This window comes from Rissa tridactyla, chromosome 13 (assembly GCF_028500815.1).
Source record: "Rissa tridactyla isolate bRisTri1 chromosome 13, bRisTri1.patW.cur.20221130, whole genome shotgun sequence".
Classification (NCBI taxonomy): Eukaryota; Metazoa; Chordata; class Aves; order Charadriiformes; family Laridae; genus Rissa; species Rissa tridactyla.
In genome coordinates, this window is record NC_071478.1 from 7,712,838 (window position 1) to 7,729,897 (window position 17,060).

The 17,060-nt window shown below is 43.2% G+C and overlaps 1 protein-coding gene across 1 annotated transcript in view; it reads right to left on the reverse strand.

The window, feature by feature from the left end:
• Window positions 1-3,787: 3,787 nt before the first annotated feature.
• Window positions 3,788-17,060, reverse strand: part of TMEM132D (transmembrane protein 132D) — a 261,683-nt gene continuing 248,410 nt past the window's right edge. The window contains exons 6-9 of the mRNA XM_054219706.1: window positions 11,035-11,240; window positions 9,636-9,909; window positions 7,979-8,170; window positions 3,788-5,094 (exon numbers count right to left, since the gene is read on the reverse strand). Of these exons, the coding sequence (XP_054075681.1) occupies window positions 3,913-5,094; window positions 7,979-8,170; window positions 9,636-9,909; window positions 11,035-11,240 (1,854 nt within the window). The 3' untranslated portion in view covers window positions 3,788-3,912. The remainder of the gene's footprint in view (window positions 5,095-7,978; window positions 8,171-9,635; window positions 9,910-11,034; window positions 11,241-17,060) is intronic.

A 17,060-nucleotide genomic window follows, 5' to 3' on the forward strand; every position in this document is an offset into this window, starting at 1 on the left:
GAAGTTGAACATACACAGAGCTGAACTAAACTGTCTCCAGTGTGCTCACTTCATTTACATCTCATTCATTATGGAAACAAGGTGTGAAAGTAGATTCTAGAGCTACTTAGTGAAGGCTGCACATCATTTCAATACTTATTCTGGTTTTTCAAGTCACCTCCACAGAACTCTCGTTCCAAACCAATTATTTAGCTGCACTGCTCAGACTTTTAATTCACTGCTGCATCAATGCGGCTTGGTCTACACCACTATATATTTAAGACTGCTGAAGGGGAAGCTTTTAAAATGAAGGAAGATAGTAAAGAATCAGCTTACCTGATTTATAGGACAATTGAGTTTCTACTCCTTATTGTATTTATGCATAAAGTCTCTAAAACCAGCCAAACTGCATCAGATATATTTTCTTCTGTTAACACACCTGTATCAGTCTATCAGTCTAGCTACTCACATGAAAAGACTCAAACATGAAAGTAAGGAGGGAACTGAAAAAAAAAAAGTAATTAATAAAACTCACAGGAGACTGCTTGCTATCAGCAGTGCTCTTTATCAGGCTCAAGAAAATGCCAATGGGAGCCACAGCTGCAAAACGTTACGTGTTTGCAGCACCTAAACACCATCACTGTTTTTATGATGGGGAACAGAATTTATCCCCCTTCATACACCAAATGGGATTCTCATCTGATTGCCTGAAACACAAGCTTTCCCCCTCGAGATGCTTCACAGTGCAGAAGCTCTCACTTAAAAGTCTGGGTCCTGTGCTGTGGGAAAAGTGAATGTACACAAACACACACACCCCAACAGATGGAGAGATAGATATACACAAAAATCTCAATAGGAAGTTGATTTATTCTGCTATTAGCAGATTAATTAAGAGTGTTTACCTGCATGGAGATGGCCAAATCCACTCTGGCTTCTCCCTGAGCAGCGCTCAGGATCCTGCTCAAGGGACTGTGATACACTGAAGGGTGTGGGGGGAGTGATGTCTCTTCCTAGTTTTGCCATAGGTTTCCTAGGTTACTTTGGGCAAATCACTTAACCTTGGTGTTCTTCATGTCAATAAGGAATCCACCCTGCTCAGAGCACTTTGAGATCTACGGACAAAGAACACTCTAAATACTAGGTATTATTTATAGTATTGCCCTATGGATGATAGCCAGCTACAGCCGTTAGAGACAGCAGGGACCTCTGAGCAAGCAGAAAGGCATATATCTGAATGCCAGTATCCTTAGCATCGTAGCTGGCGGCTGTTTTGTCCTAGGAGAACATTTCAGTGGTTTGTGCTACCAGATGAAGTTGCTGTTAGATTCTTCATGTTCCCCAGAGGCAGCTAACGCAGAAATCTGGATTTACCGTAGCAGCTCGCTGGTAAAGCAATTCTGACAGCCTGCTCCCAGTGTGGCTTGTACCTGCGCTTTCCAAAGGAGAAAGACTGGCCATGCAGCGATGCTGTAGCAAGTCAACCCTGCATGGACGCACGCATCTCATCTGCACAGACTCCTAGCTGAGGTTTGACCACTTTTACCCTGACCTCCACGTTACTAAGGGTAAGTTTCTGTGGACATGATGTAGTGATGTGCAAAAAGCACCCAAAATAGCTCCAGAATTGGAGGCAAGACTGTGGGCTAGAACACTGCTGAACCTGCTGGGAGGCCGCAGCGCTTTGCTCCGGCACCAAGGCTGGTTCCCTCACCTGAGCGCTCCCTCCAGAGCTAGTCTGGGCCCTGCACTCTGCTGTCCTCGCTGCTGCACTTTGTCCTTGAGCTTGCACAGGGCTGAGTAATCCAGACCTTGACGAGAGGGGCTGAAAGAAAGCAAAGACCATCTGATGTGCAAGTATTGATCCCCAAAGTCTTGGGCACATTTGCCCTATTTACACCAACTTACTCTTTTACAATTGTTTTCAAAGGCGTTTAAGCCAAACGTGGATCTTCCCAATGGCACCAAAATCAGAAACTCACATATCAGGCTTTCAGGCTAGAAATATGCATGTGGATTTATTTGCAAATAGTTTCAAATCTTGGAAGGGTGACTTGGTGCAAATACATTTGTAGCATAACATGTTGTCAATGTTCTGTCTTCTCCCCCCAGCATCGCACCATGTAAAACTTTGTGACTAGATTGTGCCAAGAGCCTTAATTCACCGTTTCATCAAAGGACAAGTCTCCCTATTGCTGCCAGTCTCTTTTAGGGTAAACGTTCTGACAGTGAAAGGAAAGAGTCATTCAGAGTAGGAAAAAAGATGAAGCCACTAAAATGCAAATTTTATTCACAGTTGGCATGTTTATAAATATATATATTACATTCTTACAATCTACAGTACATTCTAAATATAGAGGGATTCAATCTAAGTGTTTGTGGGAGGGAGGGTGTGTATTAAACTGAGCAACCTAGATTCAATGACAGAAAGAGACTTAATAATAAAAGGAGGGCAAGGATTGACTCTGGAAAATAAAGGAAAACTTGAAATATAAGCCCGATTTTAGTTAGTGCTTTGGCACTTTGCCACTGGTCACTGGAGACTGCTTTTGGACCTCATAAAAATGTAGTGCTTTTAGGGTTGGAGGGCACATCGGATTCAAAGGGTAATCACTGAAATCCTATCATATGTACATCCTTATCGGAGGAAAACAAAAGATAATCATCACCTCTAGGAGAAACAAATGTTATCTTCTGAGTTTAGCTGTTTGGGTTTCAATGTTGAATGTGCAGCACTCCTCTGTGATCTGTGAGTGCCCTCTAAACGTGCTGAGCAGGGGCTGAAGAAGCACGAGCAGAAGGAACTGAACAACCTGACCTCTCCCAGGGAAGGGGACAGACAAAGAGGCAGTTGGTGTCTGAGTTCAGCACAAATTACACTTACCCCAGAGAGAGTGGCCAACTTTGGTAAATGACAGCATGTAAAGCAAGTACCGGCGTGGTATCAAGAGTGTCTGTGCTTGGCAAGAGCACATCGTGGAGAAGCCAGTGTGCATGGAAGGGAAGGAGGAAACCACACACTCCCAAAGCTGACTGATGCTAGTAAGTGCCCTCAGGATACCAGATGGGGAGCACTCCAGGGAAATGGCTGGGAATACAAATTTGAAACAGGACAATCCAATAAAGTGGGCTTTTAAAAATAGCTTGTTCTCTCAAACTTTCCAAAACAGACCTTCCTTTATATGAGTGATATTCTGAGTATAGGTTATATCTTCTCCTATTTTACAAATTAGGAAATACTGAAAATTGGCTGGCAAAGTTATTACCTTGGCATCTACTTAAAAAGAGAGTTTCAGTTTTAACTGTATGTGTGTATCCATTCTCAGTGCTTGGGAGGCAAACATGCTGGTTTGTAAACAGCCCAGTTACTCCTTTTCCACCTCCAGATTTTTTGGAAACTCATGACTTTTCAGCTCTGGGAGCTGCTTTGCTCACACTGTTGGTTTTTGTCAGCTTTAAATTAATGTTCTTGGATGGATATTCTCTGCATGTGGCTTGAATGACATGCTCTCTTCGCGGATCTATTTATTCTGAGACCAATTTTTTGCTTTTAACCAAAGCTTGCAATATTGAACAGTAGAGCTGTGCGAACTTTGTAATATCCAAACTGCACTGGAGTTTGTTATATTTATTGATTTCCTGGAAAAGCTCAGAGAATGAGATCGTATTATTTTGCTAAGTTTTTTTTCATGTTACCATGCATCAAAACCCACACACATCTCTCACTTCCATCTCTGAGCACAGAGAAGACTTGAATTTTAAGAGCTGTCCAGGATCTCTGCTCTCCCAGCTGCTTTTGGGTGGCTTCTTGGGGCTCCATTGAGTTATTCTTGTTATCAATACAACATTTTGCCCCACTACCCAAAATTAAAGGCAGAAGGTGAGTGAAAAAACAAACAAACGAACAAACCAAACAAAAAAGTCTTCTGTGTCTCATTACACATTTTCATGTAATCTCTCCATATAGTTTTTAAGTTCTTTGCACTCCCCCAGGTCCATATCCTGGCAGACCCATTTAATGTCATCCTCACTACTCATCAAGATTGAGTTGACAGTTGGACACCCATCATCAGAGGAGATGGTGGTAAAGGTGGTGAATTTAACCCGTTTCCTCTTAGAGGTAGGAGAAGTAGTTGGTTCACTTTTCTGTTCTTTCCCTTCAGTGAATGTGGACTCAGTAGACCTGAAAGATTGTCCATTAATATTTTTGGCAGCATTTGTGTTGAGGAGATATTTGCTCTCTTCATAGTCCACTCCTCTGTCAATGGCTGTGATACGTTCATCTTGTTGGGATGAGAAATTTATGTGATTCTCCAGAAGTTCTGTCCTGTTGCTCAGCCCAACCCAGTCATGAGAGTGGCTCATGCCTTCTTGCTCTTCAAAGGGAACTTGTTTGTTTCTGTACTTTAAAGCAAAAGTGACACAATTGATAAGGAAGACCAGAATTGCCAAGCAAAAGACTCCCAGAAGAGCATACATTCCTATCTCCAGATCACTGAGTCCCCTAGGCGTCTGGACTAGGTCATTCTCTTCCAAGTCTCCATTGTTTCTTGGCAGATCCACCTGTGCAGGGAAGCTCGTGAAGTCTATTGGGATGTTCTGCAGATGACTGTCATCATCCAGGAGGCTTTCTCTGTCTTCTTTTTTACTTAAAATAGACCTTTGGGTGGTGGTCCCTTTGCCTTGCTCTTGGCCCACTGAGGAGCTGTAGTACCGGCCATCGAGGCCAGCTCTTTCCTGCAAAGTGGTTTTCTGACGCCGGTCACTGGCATGATTTTCTAGGTGGACACCAGCACCCCTGTATTTACTGTCACTGATGTTAGGGTTGGCATCACTCTGCCCAAACTTGACTTTAATGCTACCACTTCCAACAGCTAGGATGCTCTTCCTTTTGGATTTCTGGCATGATTCACTGATCACCATTTCTACCTTCACCAGTGTCCCCTGGCCTTCTGCCTCGGCAGCAATCACAGGCCACTTGAATTTGGGGTCATGGTGAATAGAGACAACCTTCTCATCCAGAGATGTAGCTGACAAGGAGAAGTCTTTGGAGTCATAAATATCCAGGGGCATGACAGATCCATCACTGAACTGGATCCAGCAGCTGATGGCTGCTTCCTATAACATATAAAACAAATATACGCGCACTCAGAACAAACATAGAGGGAAATATGTTCTGCCCTGGTTCTATTCCCTCCTCCTCGCAAGATCCATATACCATTTATAACCAGAAAAGAAATCAAAAGGGAAAGCAATAAAATTAATACCTTGCCAAGATGTGAAGAGAAATACTAGTTTAAAACATTCATTGATAATAAGATTTGTTTCCCCAAAGGTGCTTAAAAGAGCTATATCCCCTGGGCTCTGCAGAATCTACTTCAGCACCATAATAAATTGCATGTCAGAAAGCATTACCAGTGACTGAGATCATTTACTGTTGTATATTTAAATGAAAAAAAAAAATTACATTATTTCTAAACCGCTTAAAATACAAAGTCTCCTCTTGTTACACACAACACATGTTAAAAAATACCTAATATAGCAAGGAGGTTCATACATGGCTCCATACCTTCAGTCCTTGATTTTTGTCTCTCAAATTAAATAAGCATTTTATACAAGCAGAGGAAACCAATCAGTTGCTTCTTTAGGAAATGGCTGGGGTAATTTTCATGCTTGTTAGCAATTAAAAGCAAGACAATAATGAAGTTTAATCTCGTGTTACAGCAATGCAGATGGCATACTTCAGAGCGCATGGAGGCTCATGGAATGTAAATGGGTCAGACCTGAGTACTAATTCTGTACTTCCCATATGTAACGGTGCAGCGTTCCTGGGAACCTTGCCTTTTGGCTTCTAGCTTGCAACATTTTAAAGTATTCTTAGATTTCAGAATATATGTGCTTATCCATTTCTGAAAATCAGGTCCTCTAAGGACTCTCAAATGGCTATTGAAAATTGTTGTGCTACCTGAAAAAAACTTGGCATTCACACGTAAATCATTTACAGACAAAATTCAGATTGCTCTGCTGGAATCTAATTCCTGCTTCTGATGGTCTGACTTACTCCATTCTGTCCAGGATATTTACACCTTATCAGACACTGGAGAATCCACACCAGAAAGGCTCCTGCCTTGATGAGTGGATTCTTTGGTGTCTAAAATGATGTGAGTTCCTGTCTGGTAAGAGTTGGGATCATCCTGTTCTGAGGCAGAGCCTGACAGACAGACAAACACCCAACCAAAAGATTAATAACCGTACTTGCTGAAAGCGTGATTATAAAAGTCTTGTTTCTTTAAATAAGCAGCTTTTCAAACGGATGGTATTTACATTCTAAGTCAACGTATATACAGAGAATAAATATTTATCATTATCTTTTAAATTGTTTCTAGCACATTGCCATTCACCTGTTCAGATCACGGAGAATAAGCCTCCAGTCTTTCGGGATTGTATGGTGCATAATCTACTGGCCTGATTCTGAAATCCTTACAGCTGTAAAGCTCCCCGTGCTTCAATGGGAGATTTGCTTCTGTCTCTATTTCAGGACAGAGCCCTAAGACTTTGCTGACACTGTCATAAATCCCGGCTTTGTGTTTATTAATCTTTGGATGTTTCTTGAAGGCCGCATAGAATTCATGTCATCAACTCTCATCCTCCCACTGTGTTGCTTAAACCTGCATAATCATTTAATAATTTTGCCTCACTTTGCTTATAGGGATTGTGCTCTGAAAATCACGTACTAAGCAATGGAAGGAATCAGATGCCTTTCAAAACGGAGTCAGTCCTTGAAGGGTGGAGGGCGCACATCTTCCTCCTCGTTTAATGCCGACCCAGTGCTGTTCCCACTGTACCCCTGCCCCCAGAGAGGGGCCCATCTAGACCCCATTTCTGGGAACTGAAAGGTCAGTGCTGGGCAGCATATTGGGACTAAATGCCATCATCCCCAGCTTTTGGGCTGATTTCAAGGTAGTTTGTTTAACTCCCCATGCCAGCAATGGATTAGCCCACTGGCCTTATTTCTAGCTGCCTGGCGTTGATTTCTTAACTCCTGGAAAACTATGGGAGCCTGATTTTTATCACCCTATAAAGACAACAGTTCTGCATTATTTCTCATCCTGCATTCCAAGGATAAGACCCTATGATGAATTAAAGCATCTCAACAGTTGGCCAGATTTCAAACGTGCATGCCACGATCATTTACCTTTAAAGCTCAGACAGGTTTAAGTGTTAAGAGCCCAGTGCATCCTTGATGTAAGTCCCAGGCTGATGGATTTGGGTTGGAAAAAAGTTCAAATTTCAAATGTAGACAGAATCACAAGGACAAATATCAAGCAGGGACTGACAAGGACATGGCAAAGTCCAAAAGCCCTTGGTAACTGTTGGTTCCCTAACAGAGGGACTAAGAAGAACAGGGAAACAAAAATAAGTTTCTGAAATCATGAATCCCGAAATGAGTCAATGATGCTGATTCATATTCTAGTAATGAATCAGAATGAAAGGGATGTTCCCCAACTTCTTAAAATGCTCACAGAAAGTAACTAAAGGAAGTAGAGTTTGGCACTATACAAAACACTTTCTCATTTAAAGATGTGCTTAAAGGGTTGATTTGGTTGCCTGTGGTGGAAGGCTGAACTTGGCAATCAGGTTGGTTATATCTCCTCTGATCTAGCAGGTGCTGGATGGGACAGAAAGGGGGTGTGTGTAAGGGGACTGCTGTTGCTTAATGTGACACATCATTGAGTTGCATGTGCTATTTATGGGATGCAGCCACGACAGATGGAGTATGCCTGTTTGTTGACAGGGGTTGTGTAGACATAGTGCCATTTTTGTGAGACCTTTGTTTTTCTGTTATGGCACTTGGTGGCCTTCAGAAAAAAGTGCCTATAAGGAAAATGTTTTAGTAGCATATTATTAATAAAAATCTGCTTGATTCCATCTGCTTATAATATCAAGTATAGTGAATCAGAGCGGTGTCCTTCCACAACACAATACATGTGGTCAATAGTACCTGCTTTGGAGACTGGAGCAGCTCTTGTGCTACTGCTGTAGCAAAGATGGCCTTGTTGCTTCCTGGACTGAGCTGCAGAGAAAGCGACAACCCAGTCACCAGCTGCACTCCCAGGTCGGTTATTGTCACTTTCTCATCCAGAACTGTCACTGTCTTCTCAGCCAAGATAGCATCCGAAAGAGGGGACAATATCTGAAAAGAAAAATCAAAGTTAGCAACAGCCCTTTTGCATATCACCAGGCAAATAGCTACACGGAGCTACTGTAATACAGATAAGCAATATTTATGCTAATGGGTAGAATTACTCTTAGCAGACAGACACGATTAAAATATGATTAAAAAATAGCTAAGTCACATTTTATAACTCTTCTGCAATAATACGGTGCTTATAACATCTTTTAGCCATGTAATTCTAATCAGCTATGCCATTCACCTCTACGCTATGCTAACCGCATCTGTTTCAGACGTATTAACTATTTGAAAATTTAATCTTTATGTTAAATGCAATTATTTTATTAATGATCGTGTTTTTAGGTAGCATACATATAATGCAATCTGTAGATTTATATGAAATCCATAAATAAATGGCATTTATTTCTGTCCTATAGAAAGAAAGCTAATGTATTGCTATAATAAACACTCATGGTACTGGATACAAAATTGACAGAGAAAACTTGTTTTGGTTAAAAAAATGCGCCTGGAGGTCAGTGCACTGATACATGACATCCAAAGATGTTCATTAGCAAGCAAGTTGAATTTAATGATCTATATAAGGTACAGAGCATTTTGGAAAGCAGTTTGTAAGAGGTATTATTTAAATATAACTTGCTCTCAGCTTTTTTCCCCTTGAATTTTTCTTTTCACAATTTTAGGTGCATTTGTTGGAGCATTGTAAGTCCCAGAGCTTTGGAAAGTCATTCAGAAAACCTTTACAGATTTTGCAAACTCACAGTCTCCAATCCCATTTCTCCAGCCCTGACAACTCGTGTTATCGACAGGTGTGGTTGTTGTTTTCTGGTTTGACAGTTTGGGATGACGAGCGTGTTTGGAGAGCTAGATTTTTTTTTCCTGTGCCACTGCTTGTTAACATGTTTTCTACTTTGTAGTACCACTGGATTAATTTTTTTTTTTTTTTCTTCTGGGACCCCATTTTCTCAACCAGTATTTCTCTGCATGGCAGGAAGAATTATATGTGAAATGCTGCCAATGAGACAAGGCATAGGTTTAGGTGAGTTACTTCAGAGTGGGGACACTGAGGCACTTCACCCTTTGCTCTAGCAATGTATAATTGCCAATAATCCCTGGCTTTGAGAAGTTGGGCTGTTTCACCAGCTGCATGCCTTGTGATAGCCCCTATACTGGCTCCAGGTTCAGAAAACCCCTTAGACAAAAATCAGAAACAGCCTCTAAGTATGCAGGTTGGACTAAATTTACTAAAACTGCAATCTACATTACATTACTTCAGGGCACAAGATAAGAAGAGAAAACCATCTCTTCTGTGTCTTCTAGTCCTTGCTGCAATTCTGCTCCCTTCAAAAGATTCACAGCTCAAATTTCTGTTGCTAATGCAAGAAGCTGCTGTACACCTCATCAATACCCCGGTTCCCAAGGTGGTGGGTTAATGGAGGAAAAGCAATAAGTAATTAATTTTCCTTACCTGAATTGTCGTCATTCCAAGCTCCTGCCCAATCAAAATCTGTCCGTCCTGCAGCTTAGCGATCCTTGGCTCCTCCACCTGCATGAAGTCACTCACCAGGTCGGTAATGTCAATCTGCCAGTCCGAACCCAGTAAATAGCTCAGCTGGCCACCAGGATCTGAGGCTTCAGCTACAAACTGCGTGAGGACTCGCACCATCGCATGTTGGTACTGAAGGGCGCAACCTCTTCCCTTACGTTCATCCTCTTCTTCATCATCACTATCCCTGGCTGGTCTGGTAGGACACCAAGAACCAAAAATTAATTGAAACTTGTGCTGGGAGAGCTTGCGACAGCAGAGCTATTGCTGACATAAGACTGCAGCCTAGTCGCTGGAACAAGCAGCCTTTGTCCCCTTCCATTGCTCTGCTGAAGCTGTTTCCTTCAGTGCATTTCTGAAATCAGCCAGGTTCCCCCACTTGTATCCTGTTTCCCGTGTTCATAACTGAGACCTCCAGGCTGGCTAGATCTCCATAACAGCTGCTGAAATCACCAACTGTTCTGCTAGCTTTGCTACCTCATTGGCCTCTCCAAATATCTCTCATTATTTTCTACAGTAATTCTTACTTTCAGGACCTTCACACTTTTTTATTTCTGGATCTTCCCATAATCATCTTTGTGTTGCCACGGAAATCTTCTCTGTACCCACATTCCTTTCTGTATGGCATTCAGGTTGAAATCACATCTCCACCAAAATCCCCAACTCTTTGCTGCAATACTAACAGAAACATGGTAATAAATGATGTCTTCATAGGTAGGTGGGAATAGCAAGTACCTACTTTATCAATTTGTTCTTTTGTTTCTCAGGAACACTGACAACAGATACAAACAGTCCAGATCTGCCTAGATCTATCCTCTGTCCTGTCACATGCCATTGACCTGTAGGCATGGACAGTATCTTTAAAGCCCTAGCGCATCAGTGTCCTGACTTTGGGACACTGATCAGTGCCACTGGACAGTGATATGAAACAAATATGTACTAACTATGACCATTAACAATGAATACATTAACTGGCAGGACCTGTGAACCAGGCCTTGCCAAAGCTGGTCCTTGTCGAGCTGGCAGCTCATCTTCCTGCCGCCTCCTGGCTGATCCTGCCTCACTTGACCAACTGGCTCTTTCCATCTCAGTCACTAGCACTCTATAAAAAGGAAATTGATTTCCAGTGTAGGATCATGCAACCTGCAGTTTCTGCTTCCCTCATAAGTCCAGTGCAGGAGCCTATTGAATAAACGTCTGGTGACCTTCAAATTTACACTGGAATTGCATTAAGGCCAAATAAGCATGTTCAGATCCACTGGCCCTGACAGGTCTTTGGCAAGTGCACAGCCCAGAATGAACATCCTCTGATGAAACCTACCTCTTATTAGAGATGATGGGGACTCTCCAGCCCTTGATCTGATTTAGTTCTGTGTCAGAGACCTCTATCTGCAGCGGGAGACGAGGAACCCAGACTGTCATTTCTAAAGGGGCACTCAGATGCTGGTAAGTAAAATTAACTATCACATTCACTTTGCCTTTCATTTCCTTCCCATTGACAAAGACATAGTCACATCTGTCAGAAACCTGAAAAAAAGGAGAAAAAAAAAATTAATGGGTCTCTTCACAAATTATAAAGTACACCACATGCTGGGAAAGTCAGTGGGAGGAAGAGAAAAGATATAGGTTTAAACTAGCTCCAAGTTCAGAGGACAACTAGGAATAACAAGAAAGGTGCCTGGCGTGTCCTTAATAGCCTGTACAATTTGGCATCATTTTAACAGAGAGACTTTTTCTGCTATAAACATTTCCAGTACAATCTAAGGTAAAAGAACAGCTTCTTTCTGTCCTTAATTCCCGTCCAACACTAGGAAAGTCCTAGTATAATGGCACCAAGAGAGGATTCTTCTCCTCTCCCCAAAGCTCAGTCAGACTCTACTATCCTCCTCCTCTACTTCGTGTGCAATCCAAGGAATACCACGTACCTGCAGGGAGAAACAGGTAACTGCCTGTATACAGAATTGAGTAGGGGACAAATTACTCTAATCAACTCCAAACTGGGACAAAGAGTTCTTTGGGAGTCCCATTACGGGTGCTGGGGCATGGGGTGGTCACATCAACCAAAAACTTGTCACAGGGAAGAGCTCACTGATGCCCAGTGGTGTTCACTGGGGCCAAACAGCTTGTTCTCTGCTGCAAGCCTGACAAAGGTCTTACACGATGTTCTGCTCAAGCTAGTCCTGATGTCACTTTATTTACTACCTGCAGCTCTGGACATCAATATTGCTGAGAGTTACTAAATCTCACTCAAGCGATTTAGCAGCTATTGCAAGGATCTAGGTGAGCTGACAGGACCTGTTCATTACAGCTAGTTAAAATATATGAGTAAATGTACACGTCAAATAATTTATTAACTACCACTTTGCCGTGCTGATGATCTGAAGGAATGATCTATTAAAACCCTAAACTCTTTTCACAATCCATTACCAGGCAGACCGGCTATTCCATTCTGTAGATATATTTAATATTTCTGCCTCCAGAATGCATAGTCCCATCCTCATCTGAATTTAATGCCATTTTCTACTTTTCTGTTCAAATGCTAAATGAATTTAAATCGTATTTAAATATCACCAGCTTTTGTTGGATAATTTGCATTCCTAATATTATTATCTTTAAACAACAACAACCCCCCTTACAGACAGATCCATAGCAAATCCATTTCCACCCTTGCTTGTCTGAGCCTAGGTGACATACCAAAAAAGGTTACCATGACTCTCATGATGCCTCTGTTGCAAGCAACGCCTTTTTTAATGTAAACATCTTATAGCTGCCACTGGTTTCAGCAGGAAACCAAGGAGTTTATTTACAGGCAGAATTCTGGTTTTTGGGATATTCTCATGTTAGCATGTTTTACAATAGCTCTCAAGGGCTCCTATCAGGATCCAATCTCATGCAACACAGCAAGAAAACCTAGTTGCTGGCAAAAGAGCCTCAAAGCTTGGGAGTACGCAACGCAAGGGAAGGACCTCGCCGCAGGTAGCTGAGCACAGCCCAGCCCCGGCTCCGGATGGGGCCTGTCACTAATGTAATACCCACTTCATTGGAACGCTGATCCGAACTGGCCTGGGCTGAGGAAGATGAGATTCTGCAAAACTCCAAGGCACAAGCACGTTCACCTTGTGGGAGCAGCGTGTCTTGGCAGCGGCAAGAGAGCAGAAGTTATGCTGGCATTTCTGCAGAAGGTTTAAGTGTGGTATTATCAGGACAAGAACTACATCATACTTACAGCCTGCAACATCTAATAGCCAGCCCGACAGGCGAGAAGTCAGAAGACCTTCAGGCAGTGCCTGGTACCTGTGCTCCTTCTCCCACCCCATGGGCTACCTTGCTTCCGTAAGTGGAATTTGTCTATTCCTTGCTGGCACTGCACTTTTCCCTGTTGCCTTTTTGTATTTTAAGTGCTGTTCTCAAAGCAGACAACTCTCCTATGTGCTAATAAGCTCTGTCTGCTGCTTGCTACCTTTCCTCTTTTCCCTGGGATGCCAGGAAGAAGAAAAACCGGGCAGAGTCTCAAAGAGCTGATTTCCACCTGAGAGGCAACAGATCAAAGCTGAAGCCAAAGCGGCCCCAAGCAGAACATTCAGCCTGGGAGCTGATTGCCCTGAGGTCCTTCACTTCTCGTAGTGCTCTGCGGGCTGGACCGCGCGTGCAAGCGAACAGCCTGAAGACACGGATTTTCTTTAGCAGGGCACGGGGTCAGGGAATGGCTTTCTGTGCGACTCCCTCACCACCTCTGCTTCTAGCCAGCAACACCTCATATTCATGAATCTTAGCTAATTAACACATTAGGCAATTAAATGTTCCCATGAGTGATCAACCTAGGACTGAAACCATCTCCTAGTGATTTAAGGGAACAGGTAAACCTCTGTGCCTTGCAGAAGGAAATCCCAAGTGAGGGCTGTTTCCCAACCAGCGTGGCATCCTCTGCAGAGCAGAGTGCTGAGCCCCCGCAGCCCCGCTCCCCAGCAGACCTCTCCCGCCCCGCTGCGTGTCCCCTCCTCTGCACTTGCCATGGGGCTTCTAGCAGGGGACCTGCCAAACATCCTCCACCTGGGTAAGGCTTCCCATCTGAGCAGCGGCTTTTGAAGCACACCTAGATAGCACAGGCGGGATTTTGCTGTTGTTTTTATTAGTCTGTGTGTGTGCGAAGAGCAGTTCAGCACAGAGGGGCTGGAACAAGGCTGGGACTCTCCCAGGCAATAGAGAGAACTGCTGAATTATGCTAGTAAGAGACGGGAATCAGTCTCTCAGATTTTAAATTCACTAATGCTCAAGCAATAGCAAAAAGAAAATTTGGCAGGCAAACAGACCTCAGTTCCAACTTTATCAGGGGTTATTACAGAAAGGAGAGTTAAACCAAGAATCCATCCTAAAACCCCACTATATGAACCGTTAAATAAATACCATGACCTTGTGCTTCCAAGATTATGATTTATAAACCAAACTGATGGTCAGAAAAAGAATAACAAGGCTTGGGATACCCACTTTCTCCTGCTTCCCTTTCTGTGAGTGAAGATAGAAACAACTATGAGCTCATTCAGTTCCCAGCCAGCCCTTCACTGTTTGAATGAATAAGCATCACTGTTCTGCTGCAGTTTGCATGCAGTCCTAACAGAGCAACATCAAAACATGGTGCAAAGTACAGTACATTTTCATAAATCAGGCCAGGACATTCAGGAACAGGTCATCAATAGAAAGGCAGATGAGCCATGCCCGTGTAACTACAGACACATCCGAACCATTCATCTTCCAGCACAAGAAAAAGACTAAAAAGATGTAGAGAAAGAAGAAAAATCAAGCTTCTCTGTCTCTTTTGAGACTGAGTTTTCTAAGCTGTTTGTTGGAAATGAGTGAAAATTTTGTGAAATGAGTTTGACAGGACTCAGCTGAGCTTCTGTGGGACAAATATGCACACGAGCAAAGACCGGTCAAACGCGGCTCAGCAGCTGGCAGCCTCTGGGCAGTCCCCATGGCTGACACAGGCGGCGGGAGCGACCGCGTCCCCCCTCGCACGGCTGCACGTTCACGTTGATGGGGGCAGCACAGAGAAGCTTCTGCTGCCACTGCCTTTTCTGAGCCCGCATGTCTCCTTTTCAATCTGTAATGGATTTCAATTCTTCAGGCTGTCAAGCAGCTCCTTTTCTTTAGCGCTAATTCATATAAACGGCCTTTAACTACCGACCCTCCTTCCTGTACTGTGGTTCTTGCGTTACACGCCTCGCCACACACAGCAGAAATGGCCGCGGTTCAACTTTATTAAACGCACGAATGGCGCGACTGCACATACCCTCGAATACGTGCGCGTGAGCGTGTGAATGAAAGAGAGTGTCTGTACTAAATCAGCAAACAGCTTCCCGACAGTTATTAAGGGAATTATGAGGTTGCAAAAGCTTTGGTCCCAAAACAGACAGATTTCGGAAAACTCTCAAACACATTATAAAATGCAATAGGAACTACAAGGGGGCTGGGAAAAGGCGGGTGATTCGTGGGGAAAACTGGTTTGTTTTCTTTGCAATATCCGAGGACTCCCACCCATATCTCCTTTTTCCTTTCCTCCTGCCTTTGAGTTTTGATATCTCAGGGATGGCAACTCCAGTTTTCAGTAAAGGTGACAAGGGCTCAAGAGAGAAAGAGTAGATTTTCTTTCACTGCTCATGTACTGCTGGAATACATCTCTCTGTGTTGTAGCCACTGTAATTCAAGGGCATTATAATGCCGTTAAACCCTTCTGGTACTGTGCTCCCTTGCTAAAGCCTTTCTGGGCTTTGTGTCACAGGAGCTTTTCACACAACTACGCTGAGCTGCCTTCCATTAATTAAGGGAGGCTGGACTTAGAGCTCACAAGATGCTCCAGAAATTTGCTCAATGCAGGGGACTTTTATCTCTTGAGGGAACTGGGGTTTGAATGGCTTTTTTGGGGCATGAACTTGGTAGGTTATAAAAGTGCTTTGGGTTTTGGTTGGCTCCTGCAGCTCCACCTCTTTTTCTTATATCGGTGAACAACTAAGACGGCTTCCTCTGAGTCACACGCACACATCTAATCTCCGTGCGCCAGGGCAGCAGAGGGCAGAGGTCCCTTATTGCCAGCACAGCACAGAATTAGGAATTAGATTGCTAAGTGCGCCACGTACATACCAAACACGTGGCGTCTGGCAAGCTGGATGTCGAGTTCAATCATCAGTGCGACAGAATGTGCAGAGTGGAATATTTCCAATGTGCTCAGCATTGCATTTAATTCAAACCCCCAGTCCTATTGTCAGAAACGGGAATAGAGTTAAGTCACCGACCACAAAATTCTCGCTGTAAATATGCATTCCTCAGCTTCACGAGCAGCTCTGTACATTGGGCACCCCAAAACTGTGCCCAAAACTCAGCTGGGTAGCCTTGCAACTGTGAAAGTGATGCTGCTGTGTCACTTTAGCACAGGATTGTTTCCTTGGCAAACAAATATTGACCAGAAAAGGAGTGGGATATTGCTGGTCCAAGGCACTTCTTTTTTACATTAACTTAAAAAGCCCGTTTGCGCTACTTGAAGAAGTCAGCACTGTCCTTTAAAACACCCCATATTCTGTATGCTTTTCAGGTGTGATCACAAGCAAGAGAAATTAGTTTTTATTAATTTCTCTTATTTTATTTCACAGTTTTCTAGACTATCTATGGAAGAAAAAGCTAAATTCTTTGAAGCCTTGTAGTAACAGGACTTCAGCCAGTCTGGGAAAAATACGCAAAGAAGCAGTAAGATCCCTCACAAATCCCACGTGTTCCCTCCCACACTGGCCTCCTGCATCCAGCTCACCAGTGAACTTTGTTCCCATCCCTTTCCTAAAAGGATTTTACTGCTTTCCCCATTACCCTTTTGCAGAGGCCGCTATGGTAGATATCAATCTGTGTGTCTGACTATTCCTTTGCTCCCATAAACTTCATGCTAGCTTTGGGCAGAATAGAATCCAAAGATGTAATGGGAGGGAGGGAAGGAAAGGGGAATGTACACCATAACTCCCAGAAGAGGTGCCCAGCATTTCACTGTTAGCTCTCAGAAATAGCTGTAACAGTCTTTCCCCACCTCATTATCATTATTAAATTCCCACGGGATAATGGTAAAACCCTCACAGGAAACTGCTTTTCTGCTACAGTAATTCTGTTGGAAATCTTACAAAGTCACAGCTAATAAGTCTTTGAAAATAAGATGTACCTAGAGCAGTTCTGGTTTAGACATTTCAAGGGTGGCCAATTAGGAAAGTAAGTCTCTGATATTTCCACATAAAATCTGTATTTTGGAAACACCCTGGGACTCTGTCCCCAATCCATGCTTCTGTAAGTGATCCCTCCCCCATACAAGCACTCTCC